We start from the raw sequence: 20,298 nt of genomic DNA on the forward strand, positions 1-20,298 counted from the left end.
CTGGAGGCATAATATATTAGGCAAGGTAATTTAAGCAAGCCTGAAAGGAATACAAGTAATTAATTAATTATCTCTAGAGCACCTGATTGACATTTGCTAATTCAGCTAAGTGCTGAAGATCAATTTCTATAGCAAATCATTTGACGTATTCAGAGATATTACAGGAAACTTATATTTTACTCTGAGTTATGCATAATTGTCCCAGTTTCCTTTAAGTTTTTAGAATACTATTCATTTATGCTTGTTGTACGTACTTGATTTCTGAAAAAGCAATATTATTTTCCTCCTATCTTTTGTATGTATGTAATTATTAATTTTATTTATTTTTATTAATTTTAAATAGAATATGAAACTTTGATGAATAATATGAAAGTTCTTATAACCTTTAAGGCAATGTCCATGTGTTTTCCGTAGGTTTGGGGAATGAAATTAGTTTACCAGAGTAGGTACCAACCAGTTCCCACTGCCTCCCTTCAGATATCTGCAGATTATATTTCACAGTAGATTAGAATTTCTACATTTGAATGTGTAAAGAGGAACTCCAGGGATCAGAAAGGATGCCACAACTGAGAAATCTGGAAAAACGTGTGCCTAGAATGGAGATTCTTTTACTGAATTTTGCAGTTGCTAATAAGCCCAAGTTATTTAAGTCTTAAGATGTCCCAAAATATCTTGTAGAAGTTAATTACTTTCATAATGAGAATTAGTCCTAAAGCATTACATCACACTAAAATCCATGCATTTTAGTATTATTACCTTTATTTAAAGGATAAGGCTTGACATGCCATGCTCTATTGGTCCCAGAAGAACTTGTAAATCCAGTTAAGAACCTGAGGCTTAGCCTGGGTACTTAGTGGCTAATTTTTCCCCACCTCCTCAGGTACAGTGGGTTTCAAGTGAAGCAGAACTTGAATGGGTCAGCATCAGGCAATGTGTATATGTGTATGCAGAATTTGTAAAGAAAGTGCACATTCCTACACCCTATGAATCATCACAGAGGCTCCCCAAAGCCAGTGCCAGACAGCTATATAGGGATGGGTAGGAAAAGAGGTAGGTAGGTTAGTTAAGGGAATGGACCCATTACTGTGCATATGCATCAGATACTGTTCAGATCTAGCCACTGAAGCTACTCCACCCCTGAGTTCTGTTGTCGGACTGAGCACTAGGGACAAGATTTACCCTAATGCATTGTTAATCCTTTTAGTCCAGTAAAGGTAGGTAAAGCTTTCTTTACAATAAAATGAAAATCAATCAAGAAAAAAAAATCCTTGCCTTTTCTGAATCTCTGATTTAAGAAAATACTTGGGCCCCATTGTGAATATGATGATGACAACACTAGACACATTGTTTTTTTTTTTTACTAATTTACTTCATGACTTCGTAGACAAAGGCAATTTGATGGAGCTACATGGATGGCAATACCAGCATCTCTGCTCCTTGTTTCATGCTACCCAAGACCTTATTGACAAACATTTTAGAGACCTGTCACCACTGGTCAGAATGCTAGTGGCTTACTTCTCCATCCCATATTCTCTACAAGAGCGTTCTGGACCAATGTCAAACTTACGTAGATGGATGGAGTCTTTGCATACAACAGAGCTGTGAATCGCTGTTAACCAAAACAGGTTTGATTTTGAAACTATGGGATGGTGGGTAGGGAATTTTTATTTGTTGTTGCTAATACTTGTATTCTTTATCTGTGAAATAAAGACTTCCAATTCAGTAACCAAGGACTAGAGTCAGGTCTTTGTTTTCCAAGACAGAAATCTGATCCTCAGATCAATTTTGAACATATTTTGTGGGTAAGCAGCAGGTAAAGTCTACTTTCTGCAACAAAAAAAGGGGGGGGGAAGAAAAAAAAGAACAACGTGTAATTAAATTATCCAGTTTACATCTGATAAAGTGATATGCAAATAATAAAGATTTTCTTTTAAAGGAAGACAGGTAAAACACTTGTGAAAAAACTGATCTTTAGTCATGCATAACTGCATCAATGTGGTATCCTATGTCAGTGATACTTTTTTGCCTCTTAATTATAACACACAATACTGCAACACAAATCCTGTGTTTGTAACAGACCAACCACCACGAGCTACCAATACTGTCTCCTGCTTTATTAAGTTCTCCTAAAAACAGTCACCAGTCAGAAAACAACACAGCTCTCCTGCAAGTTACAAATCTTGATCGTTAAGTAAATCTGCTGCTACTAGAAGAGAAATTCTACTAAGCTTCCCTTGTACAGGTCTGCAGCGCATGCTTTTTTTTCGTGTCAAAAAAATAGGTGTGCACCAAAAATTCAGTTTAAATTTAGTTTCTCTTTAAAGTTATTACCCCTTGAAGTCTTAAATATTACAGTAGGTTGGGAACGCGTGCTATTCAGTTATATGCTTAATGCACTGCAGCTCCCAAAATATGACTTCAGTTTGTCTTACACTGCCATCTCCTGGTCCAGAGGCTTAGTTTGAAAAAACCAATACATCTGAATGGGAACGAAGCTCTGCTAGGTGGCAGCACCGGAATAACATGCAAGCCTTTCGAAACTGATGGTTTCTTCTGTATGAGAATTGACTCCTTCTTCCTCTGGCTTTCACCTTTACCCTGCGTCGAGGAGGAGCACCCTGCACAGGCATGGTGGGCTGGTTAGCCCCCAGAGACAGCGCAGAGGGTGGGGATCCGGCAGCACACCGAGCCTGGGGCGTTTGTGCTTTCCACGTGGCCGCAGTGAGGCGCAGCCGGGCGAGTGAAGCAGAAAGCACGTGTGCCAGGACCCGAGGGAAGCCGCGGCAGGACAAGGACAGTCGCTATCCCGGGGAAGGAGGCGCTGCTTTGCCCCCTGGCCATCGCCTGACTCGGGGAGTTGTTTGATGGGAGCTTCATGTCCCCAGACCTGCCCTCGGAGCACAGGGAAGGTGGGCTGATCAGAGAGCAACTCTTGGGATACATTGCTGCTAAGCGAGGCAGCATGAAACTAGAGGACGTGGGTTTAGAGCAATATATTTAGGCTGAATGGACTTACTAGAGCTGTTGCATATTCACTTCATTCATTAGCCTGATTTTTTTTTCTTGACTACTTTCCCCCACCCTGCATCTGTCCAGGCAATCTGAACACACGTTCTCGCTCACCCTGACCGGTGGGCAGAAAAGTTATGGTCAGGCATCATTTTAAATAGCACAAAGCTTTTAAATGAAAAATCCCTGGCCGCTTTGGAGGAATGCTGCTTCCTTTCCCTTGGCCGTATCCGTCATTTCTGACAAGTGGATAATAATGAAAAAAGAAAATACAAAAAAAAAAAAAGTATAAGCAATAAAAAGACCACTTGGTAGTAGCTGTTTAGAGCTTATTTTCCAAGTAGAAACACGTCTTTGAACTCTAGTATCATGCTTTTGCATTTAAGTCTCAATAGCACAAACTGTGAGGCATATACTTAGTTTAGACATCTGAATAATCCCTTTGATATCAACTAGTGTCATGTTAAGCAAGGGTATGACTGCAGTATCAGGATCAGGGCTATACGACCCAAGCTCTTCAGGACAGATAATGGGTCTTTGTTAGTTTGTACAGTACAATAATGCCTGCTCTGATCTGGGTGCTACTGCATTATAAAAAATAAAGAATCATTAATAACAGCTGAGCTCAAACAATTTAGTTGTATTATAACTGGATCTCCTTTATTAAACAAACCTGGAAAATTATAGTTCATGAAAAAATTGAATTTTATTTTACATACAAAACTTCCTTCCCCACTCCTAAACAGCTCTCATAGCCCCTTCATCTATTTTCTGACAAAACATACCAAGCATTTGGTACTATGAGAGAGAACTGATTATCCTAAAATATGTAACAAAGGATTAACACTGAAGCTGTTTTTTATGAAACTGCTTTGTGTAAGTATACACTTATGGATATAGTTTGATTAGTTATTTCTGATTGACATTATAAAGCCTGCACAACTGGGTACCAACAGAGTAATGTTGCTTTACCACTGCTTGGTAGTTTTAAGCGTGGGGATTGGCTGGTTGATGCATCCTATTCTACATCCTGAAGAGCCTGTTTTGGAGGGGAAACAGCAGCTATAGCAATCAAGTTGGTTTCTTCTATTGATCCCAGGAATAATGAATGATACCAGCTTTAGAAGCTGCACCTGGAATATCTCCTTTTACTTTATTTTAGTAATTTTGCATGGAAGGGATTGGTTATAAAATTAAACATACTAGAAGGAGATCTGGTTGTCTTTTGGCTGAGTCATTATCAGCAGGAATTAAGCTTGCATTTTCTGGATCTAAAAGCATTAGCTTCCACTTCCAACAACACATCACCAGTCCTGCAGCTGAAAAGCTGTAGCTGACTTAAACTTCTGTACATAGGCTAACCACAGCACAGTAGTATAGTGAAGGTGGGAAGTGGGGGATGACAGCCATGTTATTTAGGTGTAAGTTATATTTGCTGAAAGAATATTCCTAATTGTGCATTGATACAGGACAGAATGTAAGGCTGATGTTCTTTATTTCATATTTTAGGAGTGTCAACAACTTATAAGACTTATAGGAGTGGCACCTGCCTTGCCAGCTGGAGGTGGTATACTGCTCTGACCATTGACAAGAAGCCCTGAGATAACAGAGGAAGGTAAAAGTACAGGAACAAGTGTTAAACAAAAGCAAAAGGATCGGTGTCGAGCAAAAAAGACGAGAGGGAAAATCGTACTTTAAGGACTAAATTCTCTACTGATATACCTGGACCCATGGAGAACAAAAACGGAGCTGTGCACAATTACACCAGGAGAAAATATGGGACATAGTATTTTCTAATGGATACATTCATAGTTGCAAATGTATTTAGTGACAATAACACAGACATGTAGTTGTAAGGGTACATTTCTGAAACATGGTGGATACTTATTGGGATATTTAAGCAGCCAAGTAGCTTCACTGACCTTACATTTTCTGCTGTTTCCCATTGCTTTTTTGATCATTAACCCATATGACAATATGTGATTATTTTGATTTTTTTCCAGATGTGAATAGAAAAGATTGATGTGCATGTAACTCAGATACTGAAAAGCACTGGCAGGTGTTATCCATATACCCCAGGTGTTACTGTTGCACCACTGTTATTGAGGACGAGTTAGGCTTTTCAGTCCTTTCCAGAGGCTCAATTCTGGTTGACCTATGAGTTTGATATCAAAACTGCTACTTACAGCTGCTGCAACTGAAACCACCTTGATAACATGCAAGAGGAATGAGATTTTTGAAGGATATGAAAGAGGGAATAGATGACTAAGAGAAAGAGAGTGGGATAATAAAGGAGAAGAGAAAAGGAAGGTAAAAGTGTGTTGAAAGCCTCTGGGTTAGGGTAGGAGGAGTGAGCAACAGGGTGATGTGGTGGGTGTCTGCTATAGACTACCAGACCAGGAGGATAAGGTGGATGAGGTTTTCTTCAAACAGCTAGTGGAAGTGTCCAGATCACAGTCCCTGGTTCTTTGGGGGGAGAGACTTCAATCTCTTTGATGTCTGCTGAGAGGGCAATACAGTAGTGTGCAGGCAATCCAGGAAGTTTTTGGAGAGTGTTGGGGACAACTTCCTGGTGCAAGTATTGAAGAGGCCAATTAGGGGCTCTGCTCTTCTTGATCTGCTGCTCACAAACTGGGAAGAATTGGTGGGGAACATAGAAGTGGATGGCAACTTGGGCAGCAGTGACCATGAGCTGATTGAGTTGGGGATCCTGAGGAAAGGAAGGAGAGCAGCAGAGTAAGGACCCTGGACTTCAGAAAAGCTGACTTCAAGTTACTCGAGGAACTAATGGGCAGAATTCTCTGAGAGGCCAGTTTGTGGAGGAAAGGAGTCCAGAAGAGCTGGCTGTACTTCAAAGAAACCTTACCAAAGGCATGGGAACGAACCATCCTAATGTGCAGGAAGACTAGCAAGTACAGCATAAGACCATCTTGGCTTAGCAGGGAACTCTTCAATGAACTAAAACACAAAAAAAGAAGTTTACAAGAGTGGAAATTTGGACAAATGACTAGGGAAGAGTGTAAGAGTATTGTTTGGGTGTTCAGGGATGAAATCAAGAAGACCAAAGCGCAACTGGAGTTGTAGCTAGAGGGAGTTGTAGCAAGCGCAACTGGAGTTGTAGCAAGAAGGCTTTCTACAACTATATCAGCAATAAGAGGAAGATCAGGAAAGTGTGGGTCCCATACTAAACTGGTAAAGGATTATTTAGATTACTTAGATGCTTTCACATTGGCAGGTCCAGATTGGAAACAGGCTAGGACATTGAAGGAATCGTGTGAGGTAATTTCAGAGCCATTAGTTTTTTGAGAATTTGTGGAGGTCAGGTGAGGTCCGGGATGATTAGAAAAGGACAAATATAGTGCCCATCTTTAATAAAGGGAATAAGGAGGATCTGTGGAATTACAGAGCAGTCAGTCTGACCTCAGTACCTGGAAAGATCATGGAGCATGGTCCTCAGCAAAGTCATTGTGAAGCACCTAGAGGAGAACAAGGTGATCAGGAACAGTTGGCATGGATTCACCAAGAGCAAACCACAGCTAGCCAACCTTTTTCCTTCTGTGATAAAGTGACAGGCCCGTGGTTGCGGGGAGAGCAGTGGATGTGATATACTTTGACTTTAGCAAGGCTTTTGACAATCTCCCACAATATTTCCATTGACAAGCTAAGGAAACAGAGGCTAAGTGAAAGAACTGTAACGTGGTTATATAACTAGTTGGATCATTGTGTTCAATGAGTAGTTCTCCATGGCTCAATGTATAGCTCAGAGGAGGTATCAAGTGGGGTTCCCTAGTGGTCTGTTGTGGGTCCAGTGCTGTTCAACATCTTCATTAATAATTTGGGTGATGAGATTGAGTGCATTCTTAGTAAATTTGTGTATGACACCAAGTTGCAGACATTCTGGAGGGCAGGGCTAGGATCCAGAATGACCTGGATAGCCAGGAAAAATAGTCCGCAATCAATCAGACGAGACTGCACTTGTTCAAAGTCCTGTACTTGAGACAGAGGAGAAATGACTGGCTGGGCTGCAGCACTGCAAAGAAGGACCTGGGAGTTACAGTGAACCATCAGCTGAATATGAGCCCATAATGTGCTCTTGTTACAAAAACAGGCAACAGCATACTGAAATGTATTGATAGGAGAGTTGCTTGGAAATCAAGGGAAGTGATTCTTTTACTCTGTAGCACTGGTGAGGCATCCCCTGAGATACTGTATCTAGTTTTAGGGGCTGTACTTTAAGAAAGATTTGAATAGATAGGTGAAAGTCTAACACAGTGACAGAAATTATTAGGGGCCTGGAGGAAGAAAGACTGAAAAAATAGGGTTCTTTAGTCTGTAGAAGAGAAGACTGAGAAGGGATCTGATAGTCTTCAAATACCTGAAAGGCAATTATAGAGAGGATCTAGATGGGCTTTTCTCTGTAGCTGTAGGGAATCAGACTAGGTGCAATGGCCTTAAGCTGATAACACGAAACTGGGAAGGAGTGCAAACATGTTGGAGGATGTGAGTGCAATTCAGAAGTATCTTGATAGATTGGAAAGTTGGGCTACAGCTTACAGACTGAAGTTCAATGCAGACAAATGCAAGGTGCTACACTTCTGGGGGAATAATCCAAAACACATATAAAATGGGTGACACCTGGCCGGATAGCAGCACTATGGAAAAGAACTTGGGAGTCTTGGTAGATCACAGATTCAATCTGAGTCTGCAGTATGATGATACAGCTGCACAAAAGGTGAATGCGGTTTTGGGATGCATCAGTAGAAGCACTGGGTGCAAGACACGGGAAGTGATAGTGCCCCTTTACTTGGTACTGGTTTGACCTCATCTGCAATAGTGTGTGTAGTTCTGGGCTCCACATTTTTAAAAGGACATGGAGAAGTTAGAGAGGGTCCAGAGGCAGGCAACAAAGAGGGCTTGGAAGGCAAGTCATACAAGGAGAGGCTGAAGGAGCTAGGCATATTCAGCTCATGGAACAGGCACTTAAAAGAGGGGACATGATAGCAGTCTTTAAATACTTGAAGGGCTGCTATAAAGAAGAAGGAAAGCACCTTTCTTGCTGAAGGGAGGAGGATGTAAACCAGTGGCTTGAAGTTGCAGCAAACTAAGTGTAGATATCTGAAAAAATTTCACTGTTAGAATAGCGAAGCAGTGAAATAGATACCTAGTGAAGTTGTGGACTCTTCATTACTGGAGGTGTTCAAGACGAGTTTGGACAGCCACAGTTGGTGGATAATCTAAGCATATACCTATGTTCTACTATGGGTATTTGCTGTGCTTCTGGGCTTTGGTGGTTGTTCCTGTTTCCCCCATCCCCTGTTCTGCTACATGTGTTTAAGCCTTCCTCAGCACTGGATGTTAGCTATAGCCAAGTCTGGGGACTTTGACTAGGGTATGCTAATACTCCTGCTGGGACCAAAGCTGGGGGCTCCTGGCTAGGGCATCTTGCCCCTATGGTCAGGGTTAGACCGATTGCCAGATCTGGGTTCAGGAAGGAATTTTACCTCACTGTCAGATTGCTATGGATTGTGGGGGCTTTTGCTTTCTTCTGTAGTGGGAGGCCCACTTCTATAGAGGTTTTTGCCTTCTTCTTCCTGGAGCATATATTGATAACAATTCTTAGCAGGACACTGGCTGCTGTGGGTCCCCTGCTTTACTTGTTGCAGATTAGGGTGTTAGGTCTGTATTGTGTCAGGGTTGATATTTTTTGTGGGATGGTCTGGATAGGGATGATCCTGCCTCAAGCAGGGGTTTGGACTAGATGACCTCTGGAGGTCCCTTCCAGCCCTATTTTTCTATGATTCTATGAAGCAGAGGAAATTTATCTTGGAAATTAGGAAGAACTTTCTAACTATAAGGATGGTCAAGCACTGGAACAGACTACCTAAAGAAGTTGTGGACTCTCCACCCCTAGACATTTTCAAGAGGAGGTTGGACAGACACTTGACTGGAGTGGTTTAGTCAAGGATGACCTTGCCTTGAGATGTGGGCTGGACTGGATGACCTTGTGAGGTCCCTTCTAGCCCTACTTTCCTATGATTCATTGTAATGTGCTGTTCCACTACACTATTGTGGTGTGTAGAAGGGCACCTGTGCTCATCCTCCCCTTCTCATGAATCCAGGAATACTGATGACCTGCTTCTGCTCTCTTAATCATTCACTTCCCAATAAGGTGACTGTCTTGGGTGGACATGGCTGTCTGTTCCCATTCCTGCATTTTTTGGGCAGAGTGACAATGGTGTGTGCCCTTCCTTTACTCACATTCTACACAGAGTACTTTGTGGAAATGAGTGACTTCAAAGGCCTCTGGTATTCCTCATTGGAAAAAATGAAGAATTTCTCTCTTCAGCATTTGCAGTGTTTGTTCTTTCCTCTCATAATAGCCCTGACCCAAACCATAACATTTACAAAGGAGAGGATAGGGCAGGGCGGAACCTTAGAGACTAACCGGTTGTATAACCACATAGCCTCTAAGCTGTTTCTGCCTGACTTCAGACTAATATGGTTAAATAGCTCTCTCTAATCTGAGAGGGAGTGCAGCACAGTTCCAGGGAATTGCTAACTTCCTACCTTCTCTTATTGTTTTAAATAGGGCCATCTGAGACTATATGTCCTTTTCCTGTACCTGGTATAGAATATGGGGCTGGTATATATTGTGACTTTTTAAATATGTGACAGTGGCCATGGGTTTAACCATTGGTCACTCCTTTGTCACCTCTCTGCTGTTTCTTTCTCCTGCCATGCTGAGATGTTATTGAAATAGATGGGGAGGCAAATTTCTTGTCAGAGGGTTGAACCAATGGAAGTTCTCAAAATATATTTACAGGGCACCTCCTCCCCTACACCCTGGTCTGTCACTCACCTGTCTGATTCTTTTTGCTTTTTCTTTTTTAGGTAACAGGCTTTAACTCAGACGTTTCAACTGGGCTTCCTTTTTTGTTTGTCCTTTTGGCTCCTTACCCCAGACAGGCAAATTGTTAGACCTAAATCAATTAGGTTCTGGATTAAATGAATTTAAATCAATTATCAGCTGATCCGGCTGTCCCACTTGAGTACCCCTTGGGATCACTAACTCATAAACACAACTCCGGGTCAATTCAGGTCCTTCTTAATTTCATAGACCCTTATAGTTAACCTATTTTCTTCCCCAATCAGTCTCTAATTAATTCCAGAAATTTGCATAACACAGCCCACATTTGTTATTAATTCATAACAGTTTCTCATCCTCCTCATCCTGTCTCTGTAAATCAATTTGAGGCCCAGCACATGCTTACTTTCAGAATGGGCTGGTTCCCCTTACTCTGTCTCTCAGGTGAGATTTCTTTTCTATTGGCCTGGGACATGTCCACAGGGGGGGTAGTCTCAGCATCACCCTCTTACCTTCATCTCTGCAGTTGGAGTCTTCCTTCTCTGAACTCTGTTTCTCATTCACAGTTCTATGTGAAACACAAGGTATGGAGCCCTTGGTAGCCATACGTCTTGGCCAGATTTACCTTAAAGAGCAAGCGTAGCAGGGGCCAAGCTTGGCACCGTGCTACAAAATGTAAAAGAGGTCTTATTATAAAAATACAGGAAATTTTCTAATAATTAATCCCTATAGGGGTCTAAATATATTTTTGCTGTTTTGAAAAATATATTGAGGCATCTAAGATTTTTCACTTTTGAGACTACTTTGTAAGTATGCTCAGGAGTTAGTTTTCATAGTGTTCTTATAAAAGTGTTAGAAATCCCAATTCCAATGAATAGAACAAAGGTTCTTTTCACTTCAGTGGCGTGTTAGTGTCACTTGCTGAGAGGGAGAAAGTTGAGATTTAGGATTTCCCACCTAAATTTTGGCACTAAGAGAGTAACATCATTTCCTGGGTTGTTTGGCTTAGTTTGACCATACTGGTAAATTTAAAAGCAGGGATATTTAAGCAGCCAACCTTCTGTAAAGGGTCCAAAACCGACACCCACTGTAAATACTAAATATAAAACTGTGTTTGAGTAGGGGGAGGGACACAAAAATCTTACTAATCCTTTTCAGCTCCTTTTCAATCAGATGGAATTTACACTTCTTGATGGTGTTTGGAGAAGCACATTTTTTACAATAGTTATATTTACAAAACAACGCTCAGAATCAAAATCAGGCCTTGCAACATCTAATATTTTTAGTTGCAATATGCTGAATCAGATGTGGGAGTAAGCAGCTCAGGAATGGGTAAAGTGTTATAAGTAAGAAATAAATTTTGGGCAGGGGACTGGGGAATAGAAGAAAGGATTTGGAAAGGATGAGGAAAGAGAAAAAGAAACAAATGGATAAGAGAAAAGAAGTTAGAGAAATCGATATAGAACTGATTGGTATGCTCACACAGCCTGTAGCCTTTGCAGTCCTGTGGCTTCCAGCGTCCCAATACTTTGTGGAAAATTGATTCTTAAGAAACAGTTCTAAATCTTGGCATCTATGAAAGAGAACTGAGTTGGATATGGTAACATATCAATATTTTACAAGCTTTTCTTTTTTTGATTCTTGCCATGGGTGGCCTCTTCCCTACTCCAGTCTTTTTATGGTCAGTGAAAGGTTGCAAAATGTCTCAATTCAATACCTGGAGGAGAACTCCCTTAAAACAAGATACGTGGGGAGACTGCTTTCCCTCCCTCCCTCCCAGTATACCCCTGAAGCCCTTTTGTCGTAGATTTACCTGAGGAGAGTTGGGGATAGGAAGGTAGCATTGGGAAGGGGCAGGCTGTAGAAATTTTGAGCAGCCCAGAAAGGATGTTTATTATTTAGACAGGCCTCCACACTTGTCTGAATTATGACAAGCTATACTCTGGTCCCAAGATTAATTTATAGGTGATTTAAAACCACTTTAACCAATTCCTTCCTGTGAATTTTGTACCTTCCCTATAAGAGGTGAAGCCTAGAATCTCATTCTTTTAATGTAGTCAAATACACTTATAAGCTCATACACTTATATTGTCCCTGAGAGTTTGAAGTGTGAATATATTTTGAACAGCATGCTGAATTTGCTACTTTATTTGTTTTTTTAAGCCACATCTTCTACGTAAACAAAAGCAGTACATTTAAGTATGATTGAACTTTTCCTTCCCACAGATGATTAGCAATGGATTTATGCAGCATCTGATTCCTATAGCAGTCACGGGGCTGGTGCACAAAAGTAACTCACCTTTTTACAAGAGGAATTGTTTCCGGTATGGATTCTCAGCAGAGATTGTACTCAAGCCTGTATCTTCTAAGCTCTTTTGTCTGAAAGAAGAGAGCACTAATGCAGAATCAGGGGAAGAGAATTTTGTTTTAGTGAAAAATTTGTCAGACATGGGAGTGAATGTCAAAATAATAAGAAAGTAAAACCCCAGCATTTTAAAGAGATTAAAAACAAATGAAAAAGGCTTGAAACACTTTCTGAAGACCAAAGGGGCTAGTAATGAAGTAATTGCCAGCATCATCACTCGTTATCCACAAACCATTGTACGCTGTTCTGAGTCTCTTGAGAAACATTGGGAGCTTTGGCGGAGTAGTTTGAAGACTGACTTGGAAATTATAAATATTCTGGAACGTTCCCTGGAATACTTTTTTGGTTTCAATAACAACGTCAATATGAAAAACAACATTATCTTTTTCTACAATATTGGTTTAACCTCAAAAGACCTTTATAACATGTTGACCAGAGCACCACAAGCATTTTCTAACCAAGTGGACCTGAACCAGAAAATGACTGATCTGCTACATGAGATCTGCTTGCCTTCAGGTATTAAAAGCCCAAATGACTTGGTAAGGGAGATAATCTCCAAAAATAATGTAATCTTTCTAAGGAGTAGCAAGCAAATGAGAGCTAACATTGAGTTTCTGCAATTAACTTTCAAGCTGGATAATGAGAAATTACTTGCCCTTTTACATGGCCAGTCAGTTGACATTTTGGCCTTATGTAATGGATATATGAGAAGAAACTTTTTAAATGTGAAAGAAGCTCATCTCTCTTGGATGGATTGAAAAAGATATAAATAGATTTATCCTTCCATTTCCACGAATACTATATCTCTCATCAAATAACCTCAGTAGAAAAATAGATTGTCTTTTAGAAGCAAAGATTCATATTAAACAAATAATTGAAAGCTGTTTTGTTTTGGATCGAGCTACTGGCACTTTAGAAAACCGAATCAAGGAATTGGATAAAATTAGTTATAACTTTGAAACTGGTGGAATAGCCATTTTTACTTTAAATAAAAAGAGATATGAAAATAAATTGAAAAAATTGTGTGGTGCATAGGGATTAATCAAGAGAAGTTTTGTGAATAATGGTCAGATTTTGTAATAAAAAATATAAGCCTACTTAATTTTTTTCTTTTTGGTATGTGATTCCAAGATCATTGGTCATTATCCTAAATAACCAGTTGTAAATAAATTCTCATGTATCAGTAGCGGAGTGCTAGGAGGGGCCAGAAGAACTTTTTGGTGGCTTTCTTTCATTTTGTCTTAACTTGATAAACAAGATCCAGGAGCCTGCATTCTTAAGAAATATATGGCAAGATTTGCTGACCAAAGAAATCGGGACAGGTGTCATCTTTGTCACAGAAGCATATTTCTACAAGTGCATAAAACAGAAGTTTGGATTAAATCCATTGTAAAAACCACCAGCCCACTTAATCAGCAGGGCAGTCAATAAAGAAGTGTCAGTTAACAATACTGTATGAATACTGTATGCCCTGCATTGAGTGCCCACCAGCAACGCATGGACCAGGAGCAGCATGTTGTCAGCGCTTCAGGGAAGCCACACAGGGAAGTATGGAGCCCACTTGGGCTGATAGCATGCTGCTACAGGTCCATGCACTGCCAGCTGGGTGGGCACTCCATGTGCAGCTTTCCCCAACACCTCTCTGCTTTCTCAGCCCCCAGCCAGCTTCCCACAGGAGTGCCCACCCAGCCGGCGGTGCGTGGACAGGGACCAGCATGCTGTTGGCCCGAGCAGGCTCTGTACTTCCTTGTGGGACTTCCCTGAAGGGCCGATAGTGTGCTGGTCCAGGTCCACAGGCCACCAGCCAGATGAGCATGCCAACACCTCCCTGCTCCCTCAGCCAGCTTCCCGCAGGAGTGCCTGCCTCCAAAGCAGGTGTTATCACTCGTTCAGGGAACCCACACATGGAAGCGCAGAGCCCGCTCAGGCCAATAGCGTGCAGCTCCTGGTCCATGCGCCACGGGGTGGGCCGGGCCAGGCCGGGCGGGCTTTGCACCTCCATGTGCAGCTTCCCACAGGAGTACAGGAAGCAGCACAAGGAGGCACAGAGCCCACCTGGCTGATAGCGTGTGGTTCCTGGTCCACGCACTGTAGGTCAGGTTTGTCTGGGGGCAGGGAGTGAAGCTGGCTCCCAGCTGCAGTGGGCACACCCAGGAGAGTAGGGGGGACTCGCCCCTCAGATCTGTGCACCCCGTCCTGCTGCCCTCCCCCAGGGCCTCCACAGCGCAGTGTATGCAACCCAGCATGGCAGAGCACAGTGGGGCCACACAGGAAAGCCGCTTGCCACTGCAAGCTCTGCGCTGCCCTGGTCACACTTTCCCTGTGTTCACAGGGGCAGCAGGACAGGGTTGTGCCCTTTGCTGCTGCCTCCGCCTGCAGGGGAAGTGTCACCAGGGCATTGCGGAGCTTGCAGAGGCAAACAGCTTTCCTGCGTGTCCCCGCTGTGCCCTGCCATGCAGCAGGGCAGCAGGGTGGGGAGCACAAGCCTGCAGTGTGCACCCACCCTTCCCCTGCGCCCCGCACAGATCTTGGGGCACAAGCCCCCCCTGCCCCCTGGGAGGGTGTGCTGCATGTGGGAGCCAGCTTCACCCCCGCTCAAGCCCGCAGCAGGCAGGCAGCAGTGGTGCAGCGGCTCTGTACTCCTTCTGCTGCAGCAGCTGCTGCCTTCTGTTGGGGGCAGTGAGCTGTGGACCTGGGTCCCTGGCCCCATAGCCCTGGGAGCTGGGGGCCCCTCCTGTAGGGCTGGGGGTCAGGGGCTGTGGATGGGGGGCGAGGGGCATGAGCAGGACTGGGGAGCTGGAGGGGAGGGGCACCAGTTGGGCTTGAGGGCTGTTGTGGGGGGGAGTGAGGCGTGTGAGCAAGGCTGTGGGGAGGAGTGGGGGCACCAGCAGGGCTGGGGGGGGGAGGGGCTGTGGGGGCCTTTAATTTTAATAACAGATTTTGGGGTTTTATCAGAGAATTTGCAGGTTTTTTTATCATGGAAAACCAGGATCCTTGATGATGGTACATTACTTTTCCCCAACTCTATTACATGTCTAAGGATTTATAGAGATTTTAATATATATATTCTTATCCTTTTGATCACACATCTAATCCTCACACTTTAGCGAGGTAAAAGTAAGCTAGGAACAGTGTGACCTGAAAAAACTCAAAGAACCTGGATCCCAAGTTGGAAATCTAAGTGACATCTTGGGAGATACCATCTTGTCCCTGCAGATTCTGGAACTTAAATTTGGCTTCACATTCCCAGGATTCTCAGGGTTTTACAATCCCTGCAAAATAATCTTAATGTACATTTGAGTTCATGTTAACATGAAACATATCTTTCTTTATGATTTCTACTTACGTTAACTTAAGTCATATAGTTATTGATGTACTTTGTTAGGAATACTAACCTAGTCCCAATCCAGAGTCATTTGAAATAAATGAGTAAATTTCAGGATATTAGAAATACAGGGTAAGGTTACTGCTTTGTTGTATCAAGTTTCTAGGTCTTATTTTGCTTTTGGTTTAAAAGCAGTTAAGACTAAAAGGTAAGCCCTATTTTGTGTCAGGATATCAGTACTCAACACAAATGAAATTTTGTCCTTAAGCTACTGTTCTTTTAAAGGACATGTGATAAGCCATAAATAAGAAAATATGCCCTTTTCCCCTGAAATAAATGGAAAGGCCTTTCTTCAAAAATCCAAAGCCATCTGTTTTTGCTGTACAGTGTGTTACTGAAGGGGGAGGTTCCCGCCAAAAACCAACAGGAACTGTAATTTTTTATTTCTGTTATTTTTAGTGACAGGATTTTAAAAAGGAATCTTAGATCTCATAGATTTCTTAAAGATCTATAAGGTCTGTTCCAGCATCTCTTTATGTAGTGCATCTTTTTTTACTCTGAACTTGTATCAATTATGAAGATTAGTTAGTATACACCATGCTTTTAAAATTGTATAAAATAATTTTAATAGCTCTAATAACAACTTAATAACAGATGAATGCTGGAAAACAGGTACTCCAAAATGTCAAACTGCATATGTATTCTTTGGCTCTGATAGAAATTAAAGTAAATGCCACTTTTGTACAGAGTTTCTTTGGCTGCTAACTGAAGAACTATAACATTTAGAGAGAACAAAATTAGAATGAAGCATGAGAGAGCAGGACAGCAGTTATTTCCTCTTTGCCAATCAGAGTGAATTAAAATAATAAATCATTAGGACAATAGAGGGCTTAGTTACAAGAAGGCATAATTTAATTAGTGATTTACAAAAATGACAGGTTCATATTTAGCTCACTTGTGGCCCAGACTTTCCATTAAAAGACAGGTTTCCATGTGTTCTCTTCTTTTTTGTGATAAAGCGTATAAAACATAGTTCTTAGGGTTTTTTTATTAACATATTTTAAAATATCAACTTTATGAAGGTAATAGTAGCCAAGTGGAAAAATAATTGCCAGTTAATTCTTAAAAGACGTAACTCTTGCCTGTTATTAACTTTAGCACTGGCCCACAGGATGGAAGCCTTTGGGGAATAATTAATGTTACAATATATTGCTATTAATTATGAGTATAAGTGCACAGTGTATTGCAATGCAGTCATGAATGAATAGTCCACAGTGGCCTTTTGTGGTGAGAAAAGATCCTCAATTAGTACCATATATACTTAAGTTAACCCTGAATTTAATATGACCCCCCCCAATAATTAGATTCTACATATGGAAAATTTATGACTTTGGAGCCCCCTGCCAGGATGAGTCTGCCCCACTGGAGCCCCCTGCCAGGCTAAGCCCACCCCACCTGGAGCCCCCTTTTAGAATGAGCCTGCCTCCCCTGGAGCCCTCTACCAGGCTAAACCCGCCCCTCCTGGAGTCCCCTGCCAAGCTCAGCTTGCCCTCTGGATTTCCCACACAGGCTGAGCTTGCCCCCCTCAAGCCCCTTGCCAAGCTGAACCTGCACCCCTGGAGCGCCCTGCCAGGCTGAGCCTGCCCCTCTGGTGCCCCATGCTAGGCTGAGCCTACCCCTTGAACCACCTGCCATGCGGAGTCTGCCTCCCCTGAAGCCCTCTGTCAGGCTGAACATGCCCCTCTAGAGTCCCCTCTCAGACTGAGCCTCTCCCCCAGAGCCCCTTGTCACACTGAACCTGTACAATATACAGCACAGATTGTGTACATAATGCCCCCTTGACCCACCAGAAGGCTCTCTTGGCCTCTGCTGTCCAGGCAATCTGATTCAGAGCCAAGTCTTGGGTTAGCTTGGACAGTAGGGCTGTTATGTCTGAGAACCAGGGCACTAGGCAGCAATAGTGAGCTAGCTCCAGGAAGGACTGCTTTTTTTTTGGTTTACAGCAGGTTATAATCCTGTAGGCCTTGCACCTTAACTATCAATGGTTGTATTTTTCCCCCTCTGCTCAATATTGTGTGTCCTCTTGTCCCAACATGCAATTCTTTGGGTTGCCGGTCAAGCCCACAACTTGCAGTTCTTCTAATACTGCTGTCAGATGTTGTAGGTATTCTTCCCAGGTCCCCAGGTACACCATCATGTCATCAATATATACAGCAGTGTATCCCCAATGAGGCACCAACATCTTATCCATCAGGCGCTAGAATGTCACTGCTGCTCTGTGCTGATGAATGGCATTTTAGCAAACTCCTTAACCCCCACAGGGTAGCAAATGTGGTCTTCTCCTGGGAGCTCATTTTCAGAAGTATTTGCCAATATCCCTGAGCCATGTCTATGGTGGAAGTAAACCGTGCTTCCCCCTATCCACTCCAGCAGGTCCTCCACCCAGGGCATGGGGTAAGCATCGTAGCACACCATGCTGTTGACCTTCCTAAAACCAATACAGAACTGCATGGTCCTATCCATTTTAGGGACTGTGGCAGGGCACTGTTTGTGCCTGCCACTTTAAGGGCCAGAAGGCAGCAGCCAGCAGGTGCCTGATGAGGGCAGCCATTTTGAATCTAGGGCTGCCCATATAAACACAGCAGTTCTGCTGCTGGAGGTCAGGCAACAATACTGTCTGGTTGGAGGGCTGCTGGTGTCATCTAGAGGTAAGGAAGGAGCTGTAGGGGATGGTAAGGAGGCTCCTGGTCCTGGGTATGACCTAAAACTGCACCCTGCTGGGAGTGGGTGGCCTGGTGGGGCTCCCAGTGGTGAGGGTGCCCCCAGGAAATGCCAGGCCAGTTACCACCCCGGTGAAAGGTGGGTCAGGGTGCCTTAGCCCCTAGCCCCCACAACTGGGTGGGTGACTCCTTTGTTTGGAGGTCTCAGAGCGTGGACTCTCAGAGAATGAGGAGAGGGCCATAGACCTTAGGCCTGTCTGAGCTTCCCTTGACTGGCCCATGCTGGGGCAGGACCAGAAGGGTTGAAGGGCCAGGGGCCCCCTGTGAGGAACGCCCAAGAGCTGAGGCCATGGGGTCCTGACTGACCTGGAGGTGGGCCAGGGCTAGTGAGCCAAAGGTCCTGGTGGGGGGAATCACACCTGAAGGGGGATCAGTTCAGGGAGCTATGGTGCTTGGTATGATGGTGGAAGAGACTGCCTGAGGGAGGAATCCAGGTGGGGTTCAACATTAGGATTCTGGGGCCTGGTGTGGGGGCCAGTGATGATGAGAACATCTAGATGCCATCTGTGAGGCTTGGGCTGCAGTGTAGGGGAGGAAAGGAGCCACAGATAGTGCCCCCTGGCATCGGGGCATGAAATGGGCAGCCTCCCGCTTAATTAACATCTATTAATTAATTATAACAACAAGTCCTGGCGGGCGAGAACGTGGGCGGTTAGCCCAGGAACAGGTGGGTGGGCTACCCTGAGAATGGCCCTGAGCAGACCCCCTGTTACAGGGACCATAACACCTGGCCATAAACTTGGAAGCGTCATCACAGAGCAACACGAGTATGCAATCACTCACTGAACTGCCTATTATGTGTTTGTTGGTTGTATTTAGCTTGTTTAACTTGGGCTGTTTGTAGGTTCAGCTGAGCATCCACATACCAGGACCCTTGCCTCCCTGGGTAGCCAGCCTGAATCTTCCCCAGCCATGGCTGCTCATTGCAGCTGTACCTGGCACACAGGCTTCTAGCTGGTCTGTGCAGCCATGGGATGGTTGCTTCTGTCTCTTCTGGCCTTGGGTGGGGGAGGCGTTCTGGGCTGGAGGCGGCTCATATGTGCTCCTCTTTGTGGTAATGGGGAGGAGCCCCATTACATCTACCCTTTCTCCTTTATCTTCCAGATCCGCACCTGTCCCAGCTGAGTGCAGAGGGTTCAGGATTGATTGAGAGTATGGTTGGGGGGTGGAAAGGTAAGAAAGGTGTATTGACTTAACAAAAACACGACTACGTGTAGTATACTAAGACAGATAATGGCAGAATAATAATTCATGTTGGCAACTTATTGGCAGTCCCCTCTGATGCCTGATGAATGACAAGTTTTTCTTTCCACAAAGCTCAGCAAAGTCAGGTGTCCCCGATCGGCACTGTCTGAGAGGTACCGGGAAGAACCCTGGTATTCAGTCCTTGGGCTCCTCGAGATCCACAGGCCTGCTAATTCAGGTCAACAGCTAATTAGTAGTTACTTTCACAGAGCTGTATCTTCCTTCTAAATGATTTCCGGATGTGCCAGCCAGTTTATAACTTCTGAGCTATGCTGATAGCTTACAGCCATTCAGATTCTTTTTACTTCAACTGTCCTTAGACTGACCAATAGCAGTACAAGCCTTGCATTCTTCTGATAAGGTTAATTTTAACTATGTCACAGGGCCTACCATCACTTTTATAAAGCTTTGCTAAATTTATTAGGCCTTATACTTCATACAAGGCGTTACTGTATCTTAGACTTTAATTATGCTCTTAGCAACAAGATATAGCTTAATATTTGAACAAATGACAGAAAAACACTTGGTCTAATCTTCATAGAGCCTTCAGCAAGCACCTTTATCACACAGACATAATTTTCAGCTGTCACACACACCCACACCACCTCTTCTTATTCTACTGGGACTGTGCCTTACTTTTAGAAAAAAATTTTCCCCCCTGAGAGATCTTCATGAACCTTGTGAGGTATAGGAGAATGTGGACCATATT

General features: G+C 43.3%; 1 protein-coding gene across 1 annotated transcript; it reads left to right on the forward strand.

The window, feature by feature from the left end:
• The first annotated feature begins 2,820 nt into the window (after nucleotides 1-2,820).
• Nucleotides 2,821-13,347, forward strand: MTERF1 (mitochondrial transcription termination factor 1). The gene is given in 4 exon segments (XM_019497742.2): nucleotides 2,821-2,909; nucleotides 4,519-4,624; nucleotides 12,101-12,969; nucleotides 12,971-13,347. Coding segments are annotated over 2 exon segments (1,173 nt in total). The 5' UTR covers nucleotides 2,821-2,909; nucleotides 4,519-4,624; the 3' UTR covers nucleotides 13,275-13,347.
• Nucleotides 13,348-20,298: the final 6,951 nt, after the last annotated feature.

Source organism: Alligator mississippiensis, chromosome 5, assembly GCF_030867095.1.
Source record: "Alligator mississippiensis isolate rAllMis1 chromosome 5, rAllMis1, whole genome shotgun sequence".
Lineage (NCBI taxonomy): Eukaryota > Metazoa > Chordata > Crocodylia > Alligatoridae > Alligator > Alligator mississippiensis.